Raw genomic sequence first — 16,738 nt, 5'->3', positions numbered from 1 at the left:
ATCATTGTGACATCATCGGATCTCAGGAGTTTTGGAATCTATAAATACCGCCCTCTACGGCGATCTAGCGCCATTTGAGAGAGGGATACAGAAGGGGTAGGATGGAGTGTAGAGCAGTTGGGCAGGCAAACTTAGAGAATTGAAAGAGGAGTGCGGTAGCAGTGTTAAAGAAAGCTCCATTGCTAATTGTCATTGCTGAAATACAAATATACTAGTCTTTGCAGGTTTTTCTTCTGAATTTGCACCAAAAAATGTAGTGACATTTACACCCAAAGACAAGAGCTCCATTGCTAATTGTCATTGCTGAAATACAAATATACTAGTCCTTGCAGGCTTGTCTTCTGAATTTGCAGGCAAATTCTATTGCGTTATATAGGTAACAAACAAAGAAGAGTGCTCCATTGTTAAGAGTCATTGCTGAAATACAAATAGGAGGGCTAGCAGGCTTGTCTTCTGAATTTGCAGGCAAATTCTACTGCGTTATATAGGTAACAGACAAAGAGGAGTGCTCCATTGCTAAGAGTCATTGCTGAAACAGAAATTATAGGGCTGGCTGGCTTGGTCTAAATCTGCAGTTACATTTTACTGTACCATAGCTCACTCAGAAACAGGAGGTGACATTGTTGTTACTCTCCAGTCTCAGTCATGATGATACTAATCCCTCTTCCTCATGTGCTAAACCTATGTTCAAGTGCATAGTGGTTTTAAGTCAGGGAAACCAAAATGTAAATAAAAAGCTTGTACAGTACCATTTTCGGTAGGGTGCAGGAATAAGTGGAGTCTCTTTGTTGGAGATTTTGCGATAAGGCAGTATCTGCTGAAGATAAGTTTTAGTGCATTCCGGGCCCCAGGAGAGCACTTGGGGAGAAGACCAGTCGATGCGGGGGTTGTGGCGTTGGAGCAACGGGAAACTAAGAACAATGGAATTGGTGGCCTCGGGAATCACTAGGAATTGAATGATCTCAGAATGCAGGACCCCTACCTGCAAGGTCACTGTAGATGTAAGGCAGGAGATGGTGCCACCAGGGATACGACTCCCATCTACAGCTGTTAGAAAGATTGGTGGAGACATCTGTAGCAGAGGAATGGCTAACTGCTTGACTAACTGAGCTGACATGAAGTTGCCTGCAGCTCCTGAGTCCAAGAGAGCAGATGTGTACACAGAATTTTGAGACAGTCTCAAAGTCACAGTGAGAACACAGTCTCTAGCTTGAGGAGGACGAACAGTAACTCCTAACCCAACCTCCTCATTGTTGGTTAGGAGGGGGCGTTTCCCGACCTCTGGGAGCAAGATTTCAGATAGTGGCCGGAAGCACCACAGTAGATGCAAAGTTTCAACTCGACTCTCCGCTCACGCTCGGTGGGCGAGAGCCGGGCCCTGCCCAATTGCATGGGTTCTTCTTGAGGGGGAGAAGGAGACCAGATTCGAGGAGTCTGATGTGGTTTGAAATACTCTGAACCCCTTTTCTCTAAACTTCTTTCTCAGAACCTCAGATCTATCCGATTGCACAACATGATCAGTTCATCCAGATTGGTAGGGAAGTGTCGTGTGACTAACTCATCCTTGAAAGGGTTCTGAATTGAACTACATTTTGTCCCACAGATGATTGGGCCTGTCGCAACCGCAGGATGTCAGCAGCGGTAGATGATGATCTCCCAGGCTTGTCAAATATTCTCCGGAAAAGGGTTAGGAACTCATTGACGTTGGACAGAACAGGATCAGACTTCTCCCAGAAGGGAGATGCCCAGGCTAAGTCTTGCCCTGATAGAAGGAAGATAATATAGGCAGTCTTAGTTCAATCTGTGGGAAAATTAGCCATCTGTAGCTCAAAGTGAATACTGCATTGGTTCAGGAACCCTCTACAGTTCTTTGAGTCTCCATCGTATTTGGCTGGCATAGGAAAAAGCAACTGAGACGGTGGACCTGGTACAAAATTGGCGCTGGTACTCTCTAAAGGGATTCGTGTAGGTGTCCGTGTCAATGCAGTCTGAAGGTTTGCCATACAAGCATATACCTCCTGCAAATATTTCATCACTTGCTCCTGAGTAGTTTCCTGTTTTTCCATGCGTTCAACTAGACTTCGGACTAAGTCCGTCCTTGGGGTTTGTTCCACTGCCGGATCCATTGGGCCAGTGCAAACTGTCACGGCAATAGGGTTTCTGGGATCTGTCTCGGGACCCCAGGGACTAGCTGTGGCAGGAGTGTAATGGAAACTGGGGGGGTTGGATGAATGTCTTGCTCATAGAGCTTGCTGTATACAGGATGTGAGGAGAAGGAACCATACAGATGACAACTGCTGGAATCTGTACACAAGCAGGTGCAAAGAAGGTGAATCCACACAAGGAATAACTAACCAAGGTATTTATTTCAGCAGGTAGAATGAAGCTGAATTCACACAAATGGTTAAGGTTTGTAAATCATATAACACCAACAGGCGAAGTAGAATTCACACGAATGGTTAATATTTTGCAGTTCATATAACAACAACAGATGAAGTTGAATTTATACGAATGGTTAAAGGTTGCAGTTCAAATAACAGCAACAGATGAAGTTGAACTCACTGAGAGAAGTCCATAGCACAGCAGTAGGTTGAGGCTGAATTCACTGAGAGGTCATGGTGGAAGTCTGTACCCATCAGGAGGATTGAAGCAGCAATCTGGATGAAGCTGAATACACATGAAGGTTAGAGCTCTGTAAACAACAGGCAGGTTGGAGCAGCAAAACAACAGCAACTGTAGATCTGGAACCAGGAAGTAGGAATGTGTTGCACTGGCAATTTGCTGAGTGTAGGAGGAGACTCTTATAGTCTGCAGAGAAAGCCAGTTGGTGGATGAGATCAGGTGTTTAGGCTCAGCAGGATGTTTAACAAATGTCTCACCCAAGATGGGAGCCTCCAGAACTGCAGACAGAAGTCACGTTTGTCCCAGAACAGAATGCTGCATCAGGAGGAAGATGTATGGTAATATGGTACCGCCACATGGTGCAAGCATGGCTAAGACCCCGATTCGTGACAGTTTCAGGCCTCTACCCCCAGCTCCCATCCCTGGCATCTTAACCCTTAGACTGTCCATCCCTAGTCTCCTTTCCCTTAAGCTTAGTCCTAGGCCACAGTCACAATCACAGACCTGATCCACAGTCACAGGCCTGTTTCACCGTCACAGGCCTGAACCACAGTCACAGGCCTGATTCGCAGCCACAGGCCTAATACCCAGCCACTGCCCCTAGGCCGCAGCCACTACCCCTAGGCCTCAACCTTAGCCCATTGGCCTCCCTAGGTCCCCTGGCCTGTACCCGCTACCCCAGGAACACCTTAGTAGGCCACCCCTAGCCTAACACCCGTAGTGAGTGTTTTTTATTGTACCGCCTAGTGTTTATATGCAGTATTGTATCTGCATACTGTACTCTCTCCCTCTATCTCTGATTGTCCTCTTGGTTGTATCATTGCTGCTGTTGCTTCAGAGCTGCCTCTGTGTCTCTCCCTGTGTCTCACAAAAGACTGTTCCTTTGTTCTCACTTCCTCTCCTCTTTGAAAAGCCCGCCCAGATACAGGGGGCTGAGCCCTGGCTGGGCGGCACGTGATTGGTGGGTTGCCTGATGACGTCACCAAGGCACCGCCCACCAGCCGAGGATGCAGCCTAGCAACGCTGGCCCAAGATCCCATACACCTAATCCTCAGGAAGGGCAATATTCAGATGTTACATTGCACAGCCTGCCCCTCTTTGCTCCTCCTTCTGTAAGGGCGTTACAAAAGCAAAGGAGGGGATGAGGGCTACTATAATATGTGAGGGAAAGGAGGGGAGGGGGGCTGCTATAATGTGTGAAGGAAAGGAGGTGAGGGGACTGCTATAATGTGTGAGGGAAAGGAAGGGGGCTATTATAATATGTGAAGGAAAAGAGGGGAGGGAGCTGCTACAATGTGTGATGGAAAGTGGTGGCTTCTATAATGCGTGAGGGAAAGGAGGGGTTGCTATAATGTGTCTCTCTCACCAAGGGCACTAAAATGTCTAGTTATGGCTCTGAAATAGGCCAGTATGTGCAGGTGATGTTTCTGCTTGAATTTCAGTGGTCTAGCATGGTTTGTGATCTGTATCCCTGATCTTACTAATCAGCTGTTCAGAATTATTTGATTAAGGGTAACCTATGCATTCCAGGCATGGCAAGTGCTATCTGTTTGATTACCCTAAAATAGCTTAAATTACATTTAAATTTTACCCCCATCTTTCCCATCACCAACTTTGTCACCCTCTCCTTACTAAATTGTTTAGCAGTGCTCCTCACATTTTCTGTAATTGGAAATGTTGGGTAGTTATATCTGTGTTCCTGAAATTATATCCTTATTGTTTAGGAAATTCATATGTAACTATATAACTATAAACACACACTTGCAACTTTTGCAGTCAAGAATAACAAAAAACAATTGTAACAGCTTAGTTAGTAAAAGTATATAATCTGCTTAAAGTCTAAGTCAGGCCTGTAAAAAGTGTCACAACCAGCAAACCAACATGATTAGCACTTTCAGAATGTAGAAACTACTGTTGAATAAAAAGTGCCCACTTGCAACTAGTTAGGTGGGTAAATGTTTTCTCTAAGTTATCTAATGTCACTGTGCCTTTTACTTTATTCCTCCTCTCAAGTGGGGGCTAGGAGAGGCAAGGGGTGTGTACAGAGAGCCTAGAGCATAATTGGTTTCCCATGCATCACTTGCCGAGTCGTCTACAGTTTTCTAAAGAGAGCAGTCTAAAGACAGTTTCCAGTGTGCTTGCTTAAGATGCTGATACTAGGATACTGGGACATTCGTGGGGTGAGGCAATATGACTGATAGATATATGTGGGCTATGCTGATATTGAAGTAATAGGTGACATTTTTGCTTAGTGTTGTATCAAATTACTGCTCACATTCCAACACTCGGTAATTGTATCGCTCTATTCTTCTTTTTTTAATCTGATCACTACTGAAGTTGGCTCATGCTATTAGACTGCTGCTGGAATACACTGGGACTCCCTATGAAGAGAAACAATATGTGACCGGAGATGGTGAGTGCCTGGGAATCTCTGCACGTCAATGTAGGGGAATGCGCACAAGCAATGTGAGGGCGGGGGATTCATACATTACTTTTAGTTGTAGTTTTCTACTAATTATATTGGATGGACTTGTTTTTACTAATAGTACTGTAGAAAATAGTTCAGTACAATTCCCAGAATTGTGCCTGAAAACAGTCATCACTAGGGGGAGATTTCAATTCAACGCGAGGTGCCTCTGGAACATTCTACGGAGACTCCTTGCCTCAATGTTCATGCAGGAATTTCCACTCATATTTCCTTGTGTCCCATAGAGGTGTTCAGAAAAACGAACAGAGATTCCTTACCGTAACAGGTGGCAATATGCACTGTGCGCTGAATTCAATCTTTCTCTAGGATATCACAGGTAGCAGACAATATTTTAAAATCAAATAAGAAGATCCATTTGGTTATAGTGTCTCTTTTTTAGTATATATCCTTTACCAGCTATTGTGCACTATGTAAATGTTGTATTGGAAAGTGAGTAATAATGTGTAGCAGTATGGTATTTTCCTTTTATTATGAAACAAGATGAAGTCTATCATTAATTTCTATGTGTCTCTTTATGAACAGATACTAAGGGCTAGATTTACTAAGCTGTTGGTTTGAAAAAAGTGGGAATGTTGCCTATAGCAACCAATCAGATTCTAGCTTTCATTTATTTAGTACCTTCTACAAAATGACAGCAAGAATCTGATTGGTTGCTATAGGCAACATCCCCACTTTTTCAAACCCGCAGCTTAGTAAATCTATCCCTAAGTCTGTGATGTTTCAGCACATTATTTACTTGTCTTTTATGGCCATGTTTTCCCTAAACCTAGTACAGTGGACTATGTTCTTCAACTCAGGCAGACAATGGTTATTTACCAACTTAAGGTAATGTTGGTTTTACAACAGACAGAAAGTATTTGTGTATTCTAAAGTATGTGTCACAATGTTTGTTGTTAAGCAATATAGGGATGTAAATGCTCAGTTTCCAAACTTAGCTATTTTACTCAGAATGATACTGTTATCAACTGCCCATATTGCATCAGCATTCACTTTAGTGTAAGGAAAATGATTATATAAAGATGTCATAGTTCAGACCTTCTTTAAACCTAGCTGGTGAGTCAGGAAGGCTGTGCCAGATCTCCTCAATCAAAGTATTCTAGGATGCATGATTCAACTTAAAGTCTGCTTGTTGAATGTGGGGTCTCCATGCTGTAAATCCAGGGAATTACGTGTGTGTCTAACAACTTATCGAAGTTAAGTATTTTAATTGTCATATTAATAATTAATAAGATTTCTTATATATAGTTTGTGAGTGTATCATTCTTTCTTTGTATTAGTATTTCATGATTGTAATCTTGCAACCTGATACACAATGTCAGGGGTGTAACGAGGGTTCTGTGTGAGGGGTACAAAGCTGAAGGGAGGTTGCAGATAAATACATATTTGACCTATTTCAAAAACAAGAATGCTCCATACTGCAGCATTTTAAACCATAGAACTTACTTAAATACTGGACCATGAAGTTCTCTTGTTTTTTAAATAAGGATTTTGTGATTAATTCGCTATTGGTTGTGGATTGCAACAAGAAGCTATTATCAGTGTTTATATACATATATGCATATTGTAAATTTTTCCAACTGGTGGTGCAGTGCTGGTCAATGATTATTTCAAATTAATATTTTGGTTGAGATCCAGGTGTTGGTTGTCTTTCTTGTCTCAGGTGGAATATTTCTAGTAATGGTTTCTGTAATATGGGCCATTTTTGGCACTTTGTCATCTACAGGAGCACACACTGCTTACTACTCAAACGTCCCGATTACCAATCTATTTACAGTTATGTAATAATCCTTTTAATAATTTAAAGTTATGCACTTTTAATCTAGTATTGAGCGCCTGATACTTCAGAATGCTACACTATTTGCATTCGTCCTCAGTGCTCTATCTATATAAATTAAATATATTTGTCTCTTGTTTACTCTATGAACTTTTTCCTCATTTTTTTTGCTTTCCATAAAGATTCCCTTTAACAGACATTTGTGAACAAGCTTCATGTAAAACATTTAATTACTTGTGTAGCTAGTATTCCTTTATGTGAAGGATGAAACATATCAAGACCTGTAAAGTAATTATGGGTAAGCAACACCCATATTGTAACACCAGAGGAATTAGTGTGCAGACTAACTATGAATTTTATGTTTGTGCATCATTAATACTGTTCTGTTTCTGTAGCACCAGACTATGACAAGTCTCAGTGGCTGGATGAGAAGGAGAAGCTGGGATTGGACTTTCCAAATGTATGTGAACTTGGGAGTGGAGGGATGGGATATCATTAGATATAGTTGTGGTCTAAAATACCTTGGGATTGCATTTTAAATGAGACTTTTTGCTGTTATTTTATGGATGTGGCTAGAGTAGGTTGTTCCTATTCATGTTTGGTAAAGAGAAAATAAGGTTGTGGCCTTGTTATATTCTACAGTTGCCATACCTTTTGGATGGAGACATTAAGCTGACACAGAGTAATACTATTCTGCGCTACATTGCCCGCAAGCATGGCTTATGTAAGTATTGGCTCCTGGTTTATGTGTAATGTGCTGTTGATAGTTTAATATCTTCCACATTTTGACCTGACATATTTTACCTATATCTTTAAAGTGACCCTTGTAACAACTTATCATATTCAATCTTCATCTCCTGCTTTTGATGGATGTTCCCAATATATTCACCAATCAAATCATCTGACAGTTCCCAGGAGCATATATTTCAGGAGATAAATATGCCAATCTCATAAGAGGCAGTGACCTGTCCACTTGTATGATTGTATTAGTGATGGTAGGGCTGCAGGGGCAGCGTCATGATGTGAGGAGGAGACAGCGGTAGGTAGTAAATTACAGACTGAGATTTGGATAGTGAATGGAGCAGGGTCCTAATAGTAGAGTAACGATCCTGTTATACCGAGGTGGTGTCAAATCCGCCTCTTTATAGAACAAAGGTACTATGTCCAAATTTAAACACATTGTCCTCCTGCTCCACATTTTTTCATCAACATTAATTTACTGTTCCCCAATATTGACTTGTGTCAGGGATAGCCACCTGTAGCCACTCCCTGATTTAATATCTTATCATATATTCAAACAGTCAAAAATATCACCTCTATCTTGTCAGGAAACTGCACCCTGCGCACTCGTGGCTTGGAAGGAAACTGTAAGGGAACACACAGGATTCCAGCCTAAATCTCACACTCACACTCACCTCTTTCTAAGGTTACAAATCTAACTGGTCCCTTTCCCAACACACGCACATACTTCCACACTTCTCATCAACTGCCACCAGCTACATATAAGGCCCGTAGCAAACCTATGACTTAATAAACCAAATGCACACTCTGGCATCTAAATGATTCAGTGGTAGTCTATATCTCGACTACAAACACCCCGACAGCATACACCCCAATAGTGGAATTCGGTATTAAATCACGGAACAAGCAAATTTTGGTTGTAAACAGTGTCACAGACCGCAACCCCCTGGAGGTGGGGAAAGGTGTAAAAGTGTCTTTAAAAGTTGCGACCCGTTGCAAAAAATTGTCAGCTCTTGGGGTTAAATCAGCACTTATTAACTTAAAAAGTTAATATACAAAAAGTAGAATGCTTACAGGTTATAAAAACAATAAACAATTGACGTACAAATAAAAAATAGCATAGCAGTTATAAAAACAAATGGGATGAAAGTACAGGGCATAAATTACGTATAATAATGTGTATGCCTAGGGCAGGCAGATTTTAAAGACACTTTTACACCTTTCCCCACCTTCGGGGGTTGCGGTCTGTGACACTGTTTACAACCAAAATTTGCATGTTCCGTGATTTAATACAAAATTCCACTATGTCACCTAATCCAGGTGCCCCTCAATTCTCCCACACGCATATATCTGAACACTACAGAAATCCGGCAAATCTCAAACACATAACCTGTCTCCCCTCTCTTCCAAAGTCCTTAAAATGTGCCCTTTGGAATGCACGCTCTGTTTGTAACAAACTTACCTCCGTACACGATCTCTTCATCTCAAACAACCTCAACCTTCTAGCAATAACAGAAACATGGCTCACGCATTCAGACACTGCCTCACCTGCAGCCCTTTCACATGGTGGTCTCCATTTCACCCACACCCCCAGACCAGGAGGCAGACAAGGAGGGGGGTTTGGACTACTTCTCTCCCCACAGTGCACATTCACAGTTCTGTCCCATCACTCACATTCACATGTTTTGAAGTACATGCTGTTAGGATTTTTAACCCATTCTCTATGCGTGTTGCTGTTATCTATCGCCCCCCTGGTCCACACCAACACTTTCTTGAATACTTCTCTGCATGGCTCCATCACTTCTTATCTACTGATATCCCCACCATCATCATGGGTGATTTCAACATCCCTATTTCTAATCCACGGTCCAATGCTGCTTCCAAACTACTCTCTCTAACCTCCTCACTCGACCTCTCCCAGTGGATTGAATCCGCTACTCATCAGGATGGCCACTGTCTTGATCTTGTTTTCTCTAGACTATGCTCAGTTTCTGGTTTCCTTAACACTCCTTTCCCCCTCTCGGATCATCACCTTATTAGCTACTCGCTCACCCCCAGTTCTTTACTCTCCCTAGTGTCGAACTCTTCCAAAGCTCCTCACAACCGCAGGAATTTCAACTCTATTGATTTTCAACAGTTTTCCACCTCTCTCCAACACCTTCTTTCCCCAATTTCTACATTCTCCTCCCCTGATCGGGCAGTACTCCATTTTCATCAAACCCTAGCATCTGCCCTGGATCAAGTGGCTCCAGCGACACTACATACTTCGCGTATAATTCGTTGCCAACGGTGGCACACTACAGTAACACGAACTCTACAAAAACTTTCTCGTAAAGCAGAACGTCACTGGTGTAAATCTTGTGCCTCTAATGATTTCATCACATATACTGATATCTACCACTCCTATAGAAATGCTCTGGACCCTGCTAAACAAACCTACTTCCAATCTCTCATTTATGCTCAGGCTTCTAATCCCAAACGCCTCTTTAACACATTTAACTCTCTTCTGAATCCTCTTGCTCCAAATCCTCCAACTAACATCAGTGCACAGGATCTTGCTTCCTATTTCAAGGACAAAATTGATAAGATCAGGCTTGAAATGGTATCATCTCCCTTGACAAGCAATCGGCTCAATTCCTTTGTAGCACCCTCTGACACTCTCTCTCCATTTGATCCCACAAATGAAGAGGAAGTTTCTACTTTCTTCTCATCTTCCTACTCTACCTCCTGTCCTCTTGATCCCATTCCCTCACAAATTGGTATGTCCCTGTCTCCTGTTCTCATTCCCCCTCTAACTAAAATCTGTAATCTATCTCTTTCTACTGGTATTTTTCCATCACTATTCAAGCATGCAGTGATTACTCCCATTTTAAAAAAATCAGAATTCTGAGCCTAACTCTCTCGTAAATTACCGCCCCATCTCCCAGCTCCCATGCCCCTCCAAGCTTCTCGAGAGAATTGCCTACACACGCCTCACACACTTTCTTACAGCAAACAACCTATTGGATCCGCTTCAGTCGGGCTTTCGCTCTCAACACTCCACAGAGACTGCGCTGACCAAAGTTGTCAATGATTTGATCACAGCAAAAAATAATAACCATTACTCTCTTCTAATTCTCCTGGATCTCTCTGCTGCATTTGACACTGTTGACCACTCTCTCCTCATACAAACGCTACAATCCCTAGGTCTTGAAGGCACTGTTCTATCCTGGTTCTCATCCTACCTATCTAATCGCTCTTTCAGTGTTAATTTCTCTGGATCCACCTCTGCTCCGCTTCCTTTATCAGTTGGAGTACCACAAGGCTCAGTCCTAGGTCCTCTACTATTCTCTATCTACACCACTTCTCTTGGAAAACTAATAAGCTCCTTTGGATTTCAGTATCATCTCTATGCAGATGATACACAAATTTATCTATCCTCTCCTGATCTTTCACCATCTGTGTTGTCTCGCGTTACTGACTGTCTTTCTGCCATTTCATCTTGGATGTCTTCTCGCCAACTCAAACTCAATCTCTCAAAAACTGAATTAATAATATTCCCACCCAAAAACAGAAGCTTCCTGCCTGACACTTCTATTTCTGTTGATAACATGACCATAAATCTTACCCCGCAAGCTCGTTGCCTAGGTGTAATCCTTGATTCACAACTGTCGTTTATTCCCCACATGAACTCTATATCTAAATCATGTTACATACACCTAAAGAACATTTCCAGAATACGCACATATCTGACACAAGCCACCGCAAAAACATTAATTCATGGACTCATCATCTCCCGCATCGACTATTGCAATTCCCTCCTTACTGGTCTTCCCAAAGTAAGACTTGAACCCCTACAATCTATTTTGCATGCAGCGGCTAGATTAATTTTCCTTACAAACCGTTATTCCTCTGCTGAGCCACTCTGTCAGTCTCTACATTGACTGCCTGTATTTCAACGAATCCAATATAAAATTATTCTACTAACAAACAAGGCCATCAACAAAATTGCACCGACATACATTTCCTCACTTGTCTCGAAATATCTCCCTACTCGACACCTCCGTTCTGCACAAGATCTACGTCTCTCCTCCACTCTCATCACATCCTCCCATTCTCGGTTACAGGATTTTTTCCGGGCTGCACCCACTTTGTGGAATTCCCTCCCACGCACAGTAAGACTTTCCTCTAGTCTTCAAACCTTCAAGCGTTCACTGAAAACCCACCTCTTCAGACAAGGTTATGATATTCCTCAACCATCATCTTAATTTCTCTAGATTACCCTATTACCATCCTCTACACTGCTAACGCAAGACAACAACCCTCTGACCAACATTGCCACACACATAGCACACTCAATACATTTACCTTTGCAGTCTAGCTGGTCCATTGTGCAATATGATGTAGCACATGCCCTTGTGTTTCTAACTCCCATTGTCCCATAGATTGTAAGCTTTCGAGCAGGGTTCTCTTACCTCTCTGTCAGTATGTATTTCCCAGTATTGTCTTATCAATGTTCTTTCCCAATTGTAAAGCGCTACGGAGTTTGCTGGCACTATATAAATAGATGTTGATGATGATAATTTAATACCCAATTCCACTATGGGACCTAACTTTCCTGTGGAGTGTTACACAGACCCAATTTTATTATTAATAAACTCAATATAAATTTACTAATTTATAGATAGCAAACAGCATAGGTCCAGTGTATTAGCTGTGCTGAAACTGAATTCCTCACCTTTTCTGACAGCTTTATTTGACGTATGGGCTGCCCTTCATAATGTTATTTATGAATATGTGGTTGATCTCTCATTATATTTATTTTAAATGGTATTATTTAAAACTGAATTATATTTGTCCATAAAGAATCTTGCAGGCCATGGTCACACAGCTTATGTCTCTTCATGTGAGACTCCTGCTGGGAATGGCTCCCTCCCATCTGTCCCACATCTCTTTAGGTGTCAGAAAACTCTCCTATGTCAGGATGTAACTCACCCCAGGAGGTCTTTGAAGCTGCTCAGCTTCCCGTAAAGGTGACACTGTTATCTTTTAAAACAGAGGTGGGCAGAGCCACCAAGTAAACACACCAGAACCTCTGGCTTCACATTTTACACCTTAGTAGCTCAAATTATCAATGGATTAATTTGATATACAATATTTACACTGCAGTTATGATTAGGCCTTATTCCTCACAATTACGTTATTGGTTAATCCTTATAACCGTAAGTCTCCTATGTTCACTACAACCTGATTCTCAACCTTCATATTGAAACATTTGCTTTGTCCACTGCACACATATTCTCTTTTTTTCTCCTTTCTTTCTCTTTTCTTTATTACATTACTTTTCTTTACCATCTCACATATATTCAGCAACCACCATATGAAGGGCTAAATCTCAAAATTGGTCAGCCACTATATTACCTATAGATTTGTGAATTCCCAATATCATTGATGTAAAGTGATTATCTTTAAACCCCTCCTTCCCCACCTCATTGCAATGTCCTACCTGCCCTTTACTGGGGGACACTGATGCCTGATTGGTGCAGCCTGACACAGCAGTAGCAGAGACCTTCTATCACTGGATTACTGCAGCTATCCATTGTATTCTGTTCTATGGACAAGACGTGGTTGGATTGGGCATGGTTCATGTCCAATCGGGTGCTACATCGATCACACAGCTTCAGTCCATGCAGGTTTCACTTACTTGCCCAGGCTTGGCTGACACAATCATTTGGCTTTGTTCATGTTCTGGCTGCTGTCATCGAATAATGGCATTCGTCCAGGTTGGGAGCACCCATACACCACGAAGCACAACTTTTGGGGAGTGGGCACTATGGAAAGAGGAAATTGTACAAAAGTGGACATCTTCTTTAAAATAAAATGTATATAATTTTTCCCCACCTCACATCTTTGCTTTCCTCCAGGTGGAGATTCTGAAAGTGAAAAGAACAATGTCTCATTGATTGAAAACCAAGCAATGGATTTTCGTTTTGAACTTGTTTCTATTACCTATAATCCTAACTTCGTAAGTAAACAAAGCAAACTGAAACCTTGGAATTGGTTTGTAGCAGACAATACTATAACATGCCAAATAACTTACCAACTTACATTTTTTCAGGAAACACTGAAGGGTCCATATCTTGAAAAATTACCAATTGCATTGTCTAGATTCTCTCGCTTTTTGGGGGAAAGACTTTGGTTTGCAGGGAACAAGGTACATGATTTTTAACACAGTATTTATTTTGCTATGGCATAGTAAATGCAACCATATTTTTTTTTTAACTCTGCATTTTCCTCTATCTTTTGATTGGGTAGCACAGTTTTGTTTATTTTGTTTCTCCAGCTTACGTTTGCAGACTTTCTGATGTATGATGTCCTGGATCAGCACAGGATGTTGGAACCTAAATGCTTGCAAAATTTTAAGAACCTGCAGGACTTTCTGACCCGATTTGAGGTAGAAATTCTATTTAAGCCCCTTTGTCCTACCACTTGTGCAGAAGTGAGGGTTATCTGAAAGGTATAAGGGAGGCTAGGGCAAAATAACAGAGGGTACAAGTGATGCTGGGATGACCCCTTCGAAGATCAGAGTGGAGGCCTCATGAGGCAGCTCATGGGCAGTGGGAGCATGCGTCAGACCAACTTTTGAGGACAGAACAGGGGCCTAGGAGGCTAAAGCGGATTTGGTAGGGCCCATATTGCTATGGGGCCCTAGAATGCAATGTTCTGCATTTGAAGATGGTCAATCTACAAAATAATTTGTTTTTATGAGTGCCTTGGCTTTATATTTCAAAATTATGGGAATACTATACTGTATTTAATAGTGTTACTGGTAGAGGAGATTCAATCTGTACCTTTCCTTCACTCAAATGGAGGTTCCCCACCAGGGTAGTAATCCTGATGACATCACTGAGATTCCCAACATGTCTTGCTATATTTAATTTGTGTTTTAAAATTGATTAACTATTTTATTTTATTTTTTTCTTCCACCCCCGCCTCCCCCCCTTCCCCCCTAGGCTCTACCAGCTATTGCTGCATACATGAAATCGCCCCAGTTTATGAAGACCCCAATTACCAACCGAATGGCATATTGGGCCAACAAAAAATAATCTTGTCCAACATATTTGACAATTTCTTCCTGCCAAAATTTCATGTTTCTGCAAGACCTGATTTCTTTATCATACTAATTATTTCTTTCTGTACTGTAGTATCTTTTCTTAAATAAGTTTGTCTACAGTAGTGTGTGTGTGTGTGTATATATATGGAGAAAGAGATTGGAGGGAGAGATTATAACATTTGACTGACTCATAAATTTTTAGTCTGTCTCCTATATTCTAAAAATATTGTCAAGCCTGTTTTTCCAGCTCCTGTTCTTTTTATATAAATAATAAATATATGTTGTTAGTAGAACAAATTGTTGCAATATTTTAGAAATGCAGTAAAAAGGGATTAGGTTTATAAAGAGATGTAACTATTGGTTGGTAAAATCAGATGCCCAATTAACAGGCAACAACAAAACCTACAAGATGCTCTGATACCACAGCTTTAAAATAATAACGCACCTGAATGGACCCATGCATTTTAACAACTCTGCTGGAAATTTATGTTCAAACACTGTACATAGTACAATATAGTGTGCTAACACAACTTATAGATGCATTGAACACATCCCACAGCTCCCCTGAAGCCAAGATGAATTATATATGCTTCAATAAGCACTGTTGTTCAAACACTGTCTGAAAACAGACTAATATTACTGCTCATAGAATGTGACATCAATGCTAGGTGTTATGTTTCTGTGAAACCAGTGGGAATGTATTAGACCTTTACAAATCTGCCACAAAATAAAAATTATACATTGCAACATTGTGTGTCCTGCACAAATAACCCTTGTAGTAAGGCAGATTAACTACTCACTAGAAAACGTGGCAGAGCCACGGTAACGGGTGTTTCTTGTGTGGGAAGGTTGGAAAGAAGAAAACGTGAAGTTGGAACCTTACTTTATATAAAATAATTACCACATCCCTCACAGTTTGCATGATTAACAATGGAAGAGTCTTTGCTCTATCATGCACATTCATTGAGTCCCACAAACCACCCTTGCTGTGTATTGTCCTATTTCTGGCTTTACTCTTTGTAACTGCACAACACAAAAATACTAGAGCCTGTTCTGACATTATTTTCAGTTTGATCAGGTGCAGGCTGGGCAGGGGGGCATATGCCCCCTAGGCCTTTCCCATAGTGGGCTAGCTTGGGACTAGGTCACTCGGCCGCCTGCTGTTTTTTCCCTTAAAAATGTTCCTAACAGGCTACTGAGTTGAGTCTTGCCCCCGGGCTAAAATTTGCAAGCCCTCCCCTGATTAGGGGACAGGAATGTTTTGTAAAGATAACAAGTTTGTCTTGAAAATCAGAAGTGTGCTTATTAATAAGCAGAATGTGAAGTAATGTGCGTTCTCTGGATTCCAAAACACTAAGGGGCAGATTTATCACATCTTTGAAAAAGGAAATGTTGAGGTGTTGCCCATAGCAACCAATCAGATGCTAGCTATCAGCCTCTAGAATGTACTAGAGAAATGATAGCCAGAATCTGGTTGATATCAGCAACACCTTCTCTTTTCCTTTTTGGAAGGTTTGATAAAACTATCCCTAAGGCCGTTACATATTGCAAATGTGGATCAGTAATATATTACTACACTCTTTCCATGGATATTATTAATCATAAAAAAATGGACCTTGTTGGTCTTTCTCATCTTCAGTTAGAAATAGCTAGTGATGTGCATTATCTGGATTCCGAACGTTGCAGTTTATTGAAGTAAAATTGCAAACAAGGATCAATAATAAATTACAACACGCTTTCCATGGATATTACTAATCATGAAAAAAACATATTTGTAGGTCTTTTTCTCATCTATTACAAATATCTGGTGAAGTTATTGAATCGCATTGAGTTTTCACTTCTGAGGGGGAGGGGGATAAAATCCGAGAAACAATATGATCCATGAAAAGAACCCAAAAACTGGGCCTTTGAGCCAATAAAAAAGTAAATTTGTGCATACATGAGGTGACAATTCACTCCCTGAAATCCAGAAAAAAATCTTATATACCTTAAATGTTCTGTAAGATCTATTAACCAGCCA

At 41.2% G+C, this 16,738-nt stretch overlaps 1 protein-coding gene across 1 annotated transcript; it reads left to right on the top strand.

Annotated features, from left to right (window-relative positions):
- Positions 1-4,683: 4,683 nt before the first annotated feature.
- On the top strand, positions 4,684-15,465 carry LOC142138884 (glutathione S-transferase Mu 1-like). Its single transcript, XM_075195947.1, has 8 exons — positions 4,684-4,802; positions 4,960-5,035; positions 7,280-7,344; positions 7,527-7,608; positions 13,529-13,629; positions 13,723-13,818; positions 13,948-14,058; positions 14,618-15,465. Exons 1-8 carry the CDS (start codon positions 4,770-4,772, stop codon positions 14,708-14,710), a joined length of 657 nt encoding a protein of 218 aa, XP_075052048.1. The 5' UTR covers positions 4,684-4,769; the 3' UTR covers positions 14,711-15,465.
- Positions 15,466-16,738: the final 1,273 nt, after the last annotated feature.

The sequence above is a fragment of the Mixophyes fleayi genome, chromosome 2, assembly GCF_038048845.1.
Source record: "Mixophyes fleayi isolate aMixFle1 chromosome 2, aMixFle1.hap1, whole genome shotgun sequence".
NCBI lineage: Eukaryota > Metazoa > Chordata > Amphibia > Anura > Limnodynastidae > Mixophyes > Mixophyes fleayi.
Note: the sequence above shows the minus strand (reverse complement) of the source record. Positions and strands in the feature narration are given on the sequence as shown.

Bases quoted from the DNA above. Each gene is read 5' to 3' on its own strand.
- LOC142138884 (XM_075195947.1), top strand. From the start codon at position 4,770: ATGCTGATACTAGGATACTGGGACATTCGTGGG. The intron at 5,036-7,279 runs GTGAGTGCCTGG...CTGTTTCTGTAG, and splicing joins ACAATATGTGACCGGAGATG to CACCAGACTATGACAAGTCT. The intron at 13,630-13,722 runs GTAAGTAAACAA...ACATTTTTTCAG, and splicing joins TTACCTATAATCCTAACTTC to GAAACACTGAAGGGTCCATA.